At 49.4% G+C, this 5,101-nt stretch overlaps 1 protein-coding gene across 1 annotated transcript in view; it reads right to left on the bottom strand.

Moving 5' to 3' along the window:
- Positions 1–3,363: 3,363 nt before the first annotated feature.
- Rspo1 (R-spondin 1) overlaps positions 3,364–5,101 on the bottom strand; it is a 24,136-nt gene continuing 22,398 nt past the window's right edge. Inside the window, exons 5-6 of the mRNA XM_031378612.1 lie at positions 4,702–4,890; positions 3,364–4,092 (exon numbers count right to left, since the gene is read on the bottom strand). Coding sequence (XP_031234472.1) covers positions 3,929–4,092; positions 4,702–4,890 — 353 coding nt within the window. The 3' untranslated portion in view covers positions 3,364–3,928. The remainder of the gene's footprint in view (positions 4,093–4,701; positions 4,891–5,101) is intronic.

Below are 5,101 nucleotides of genomic sequence, written 5' to 3'. Positions count from 1 at the left end.
AAAAAAAAAAAAAAAGACCAGGGATGGGGGAGCACATACCTTTAACCCCAACACTCAGCAGGCAGAGAGAGAGACAGATCTCTGTGAGTTCCAGGTCATTGTGGTATGTATACACAGGGTTTATAGAGTGAGACCCTGTCTCAAAAACAAACAAACAAACAAACAAACAGACAGACAGAAAGTCTTTCTGGAGGTACGTCACATCCCTGTGGTATATCCTCCCCCTTTGCTAGCTGATCCAGAAGGAATGGGCTCCTTCCCCCTGCTCCTCAAAAGGCCCTAGCTAAGGAGGTCAGGTGTTAATCAAGTCCTTGACCATCCCTAACCCTAGTTTTTCTTGGTCTCCTTGTTGCTTTGGGTTCTTTCAGCTCTCCCTCCTTGCTGTTTCTGGACATTGCTATTCCTGTTTCCTTCTACCTGCCCTTTTCCAGCCCCTTTGTCAAAGGGTCCTCCATAGTCTGATCTTCAGAGCTTCAGAGCCGGGTCCCAAGCCCCTTCTTCGCCCTGTAGTCTGTTTTTACTTAGTTCTTCCAAACCTACACACAGCCTTGGTGATCTTCTCTAGCCAGAACCCCATAGGACCTGTGTTTAGGTCAGGTGGTGACTGCTCCCACTTCAGACTCAGATGTACATTCCTCTTTCTGGCTTTGACACTGGTTTTCCTCAAAGGCTTGCCTTCTCAGCACACCATACCATGTGGGTCTAGGTGCTTTAGCCAGACATTGATTACTACTCTCTGTACTCTGCTTCCCCATCTCTCCATCTCCATATCCAGTATATCACCAAATGCTTTATTCTCCAAATGCCTTTGACTTTGCTTATTTCTCTCTCTCCCTCCCTCTCTTCTCTTCTCTTCTTCTTCTTCTTCTTCTTCTTCTTCTTCTTCTTCTTCTTCTTCTTCTTCTTCTTCTTCTTCTTCTTCTCTCTCTCTCTCTCTCTCTCTCTCTCTCTCTCTCTCTCTCTCTCTCTCTCTCTCTCTCTCTCTCCCCCTCTCTCTTTCTCTTTGTCTCTCCTGCTCAAACAATCTTGATTTTTATGAAGTCTAAATACAACTTAATTTTCTGACAAAAAATTTAGCATCTAAATGATATTATACTGTGTGTGCAAAAATAAACACACAGTTAAAATGTGATTTCTGTAATTCTTTATGTTGGTGACTTACTGAACAGACAGTATTTTGCCTATATTTGCTTAGGTAACAGATACTGGGCTAGGTATGTTGTAGTTAAGAGGCACTTTGAAATCCCATGTGGCTCACAGATTTCTACTGGACACACTGCTCTAAAACTGCCTTTCCTTGGTGCAGGCCTTGGTGCATCTGTTTCCTGGAACCACTGAATGAATAGCCTGGCTCTGCCACACCCTCCTGGCCTTGATGATCGATGCCTCCTCCATAGCCAGGAATGAACCCAGAACATCCGATATGCAGGTGACAGCAGCCAGTGCTTCTGAAAAACAGGCCACCCAGAATTCAAAGCTACCCCGGGAAGCTGACACTCTTCCAAGCAGCTCCCCACTAGAACCCCTGGCCAGGAACCCGAAAGCAAGATGTCTTCTGTGATAATATCTTAAGACACTTTCTTGAGTGGAATGGTCTGCTTTTAAAAGTTGTGTGTGTGTGTGTATACCTATGTTTAGGTGCCTGAAGAGGTCAGAAAAGTGTATCAACTCCTCCTAGAGAGGGAGTTACATATAGTTGGGACCACCAGACTTAGAGACTAGGAACCAAACTCTTTATTAGAGCAGTATTCATTTGTAACTGTATTACTCCAGCCCCTAGCTTGCTTTTTGGTTGGTTGGTTGATTTTTTGAGACAAGGTCTCGGGCAGCCCAACCTGGTCTCATTCCTACTATGTTGTTCAGGATGGCCTTGAACTCTCTATCCTCCTGCCTGACTCCCAAGTGCTGGGATTGCAGGTGTGAACACCACGATGGGCTTGGCTTATACTTGTCTATTTACTCTTTTGGCTTTGCATATTACTTTCGTGATCTTAAGCATGCTAGGCAGGTGATCTGCTATTGACCCACAGCACCAGGTGGCTGGCTTCAGAACTAAATCTTGTTCTGTCTTTCTTACCCTTAAGGATTTTAACCTTTAAAAGAAAAAAGAAGGATTTTTAAAAATTACATTATTTATTTAATCATTGTGTGGTGTGTGTGTGTGGTGTGTGTGTGTGTGTGTCCATGTCTCCTCAAGCATATGGAGATCAGAGGACAACTTTCCAGACAGTCACTTCTCTCCTTCCACCACATGAGTCTCAGCTCCTACCCAGGTCATCTAGCATGGTGGCAAGCTCCTTCACTGGCTGAGCCGTCTTGCTGGCACAAGACTTTAATATTGATCTTAAATCCTCCTACTTGTTCTTCAGAGCTGATCTCAAATCTCCCACTCTGAGAAGCCACCCTGGGAGGATGAAGTCTGATTTCTGTCTCATCAGGGTTTAGGGGGTTTATTTGTTTGTTTGTTGTTTTCACTCTACAAGCTCCTTGTTTGTCCCAGAATCTGCCTGCCCTTGCCTCCCTCTGTTTGCACTCAGGGTCTTGCTTGCACCTTCATTTGATGAACAACTGTCTCTCCCATCATGTTTTGAGCTCTGTGAGAGCAGGCTGAGTCTGGTTCTCTGTAGAAATCAACTTCTGTGTCCAGAGCCTGGCCTGCACTGATGCCGGCAGACACCAGAATGCCAAAGGCAGTCATTGCAACCACAGCTGCACCTTTGGCCAGGACACTCCCCAATGGTCTGACAGCCTGACAATGGTCAGAGAGCCTTGCTCCGTCCCTTCCCCTAGGGGTACCCTTCTGTATGCAGACCCTGACCTCCCAGATGGAAGTCCTCCCACAGAGCTGGCTTGAACTTCTGGGGAATATTGAGAGGGAGTGCGTCTTGACTAGGGAGTATGTGCCCACTAGTTGGAGCCTGGTTAACGCACGTGCTGTGTGGTACACTACGTTTGGGATGGCACCCGAGTCTCTACCCCAACAACCTCCTTGCCTACAAAGGTCACAGCTGGCCCGCAGACCACATTCTCATTTCCGGGGATGCAGATGGGGCTGGAGGGATAGTTCAGCGATTAAGAACACTCGCTGCTTTTGCTGAGGCCCTGGGTTCAGTTCCCAGCTCCAACATCAGTAGGTCAAAAACTCCTGTAACCTTGGCTTCTGTTGGGCACCTGTGTGCATGTGATGCCCATAAACTCACACAGGCACACATGCATTCATATCAAAGTTTTAAAATCTTAAAAAAGGTTCTGTTCCTGTCAGAGGCTATTAGGGAGCTTTTAAAATTGGGCCCTCCCTGCCCTTCCTTGCTCCCATGTGTACCCACTAAACCTCACACCCTGAAAACGAACAGAGCACAGGGGTTTGTTTTTCTCTTTTTTTAATTTGAAATAAACCTTTAAGCAGTTTCCAAGTCAGGTCAGCCGTGACATGTAGCACGGATGTGTAATGATTCTCATCTCCAACAATCAAGTCCCGCAGCTGGGAGTGCCTCTTAGGACAGGGAAAGTGCTCTCCCCCTCGGCAGCTGCTTCAGCGTTGGCTCCAATCTGCCGTCCATCTGGCAGATGCTGTCCCAGAAGTTCCTCCAGAAGGTTCCACTCCTTGAAGCTTGGTTTCAGATGGTGGGAAAGATTCTCTCAGATATGTCTTCCAAGAGCATTGTAGACTGGATGTACAGCTGGGCCACAGAATGGAAGTATCTGCAGTGGCCTCAAGAATGTGTATGTGTGTGTGTGTGTGTGCGTGTGTGTTGACGTTTTCAGATGTGGCCATATGTGTTCATGGATGGATGGATGGAGAGATGGATGGGTGGGTGAATGGGGTATGTGTGGACTTGCTCTCCCAGATGCTCCAGTTCTGGAAAGTTCTCGTTATACAGTACAGCACTGGACTCTTCCACACGTATCCAGAGACCAGTCACTGTGCCTAGGTGGGTCCTACTGATGTGAGTGGCCCTGCTGTCCCTGGCTGTGGCTGCTGCTGCCCTTTGTGTCTCCGAGAGTTGGAGCCTGGCTCCTTGTTGTTCTTCCTGGCTGGATGCCTATTGGCATTCTCCCTCCGGCCCTGGCCCCCCTTCCTCCTCTTCTGCCCTGCAACAATTGGATAGTGGAGGAAAATCAAAGGATGTACAGACACTCTGGATGCCCAAGGATCCTCGGAAAGCCATGGCAAGGAAACGGGGTGGGAAGGCAACAGGACGTCACCTCAATGCCTCCTCAGGCTGCAGCTCCTTCAGGGGACCTTACAGCATGAGTACAAGAAACAGTCCACCTCACTCCCCAGTGCACACCACACAGCCTCCTTCTCCTCAGCCCTCGGACCCTAAAGACCCTAGCGCATTTCCTGGCTGTTCAGGACAAATGGGACAGTCCCCACTTCCACTCCCAGCCACTCATCAGCCACCTCTGAGACCGGGCAAAGTGGGCAGCATCTACCTTGTTGCCAGCTGCAGGCTCTGTGGCCTTATCTGAATGGGTCCAAGTTTCTGGGACTTAGCTGCCCCCCTCTGCTCTCCGAGGACCCTTCTAAAATGAGCACCCTAAAGAAATGGGACAGCTACAAGGATCGTGCCTTCAGCTGTTACTAATTCCTGCCACACAGCATCCCAGGGCACTGTCCTCAGCCAGGATATGCTCTCAGCTTGCACAGCGTGGGACATAGATGTAACTGGTCCCTAGGATGCAGAGGCTGCAGCTCACCCTCTGGACAGGGCGTCCTGCGCACGGTACACTTCCGGGTCTCTTTGGTGTCGGAGCAGGTGGTGTGGTCTCCCCCAGGAGCATGGAGCACCCTGCGTGTCCGCTCTTCCGATCCCTTCCGGAAACCGCACAGCTTCCTCTTCTTGGAGCAGGGCCCCCACGGGGACCACTCGCTCATTTCACATTGTGCTAACAGGAGGTGAGGTAGGAGGGAGGGAAGCAAGAGGCAAAGGGTCCGCCCCTCTTGCTCCTGAGTGCCCCAGGGAACCCACACTCAGGAATCCAACCCTCAGTTCAGACCTCAGGTCTAGCTCTTTAGCCCAGAGGCAGAGAACCACGAAGAACCCCAAAAGGTTGTTCCAGAAGGTGAGTGTAGTCTTGCCGCCCCGCTCCCCCCCCC

This window comes from Mastomys coucha, unplaced genomic scaffold (genome assembly GCF_008632895.1).
Source record: "Mastomys coucha isolate ucsf_1 unplaced genomic scaffold, UCSF_Mcou_1 pScaffold18, whole genome shotgun sequence".
NCBI classification, from domain to species: Eukaryota; Metazoa; Chordata; class Mammalia; order Rodentia; family Muridae; genus Mastomys; species Mastomys coucha.
Note: the sequence above shows the minus strand (reverse complement) of the source record. Positions and strands in the feature narration are given on the sequence as shown.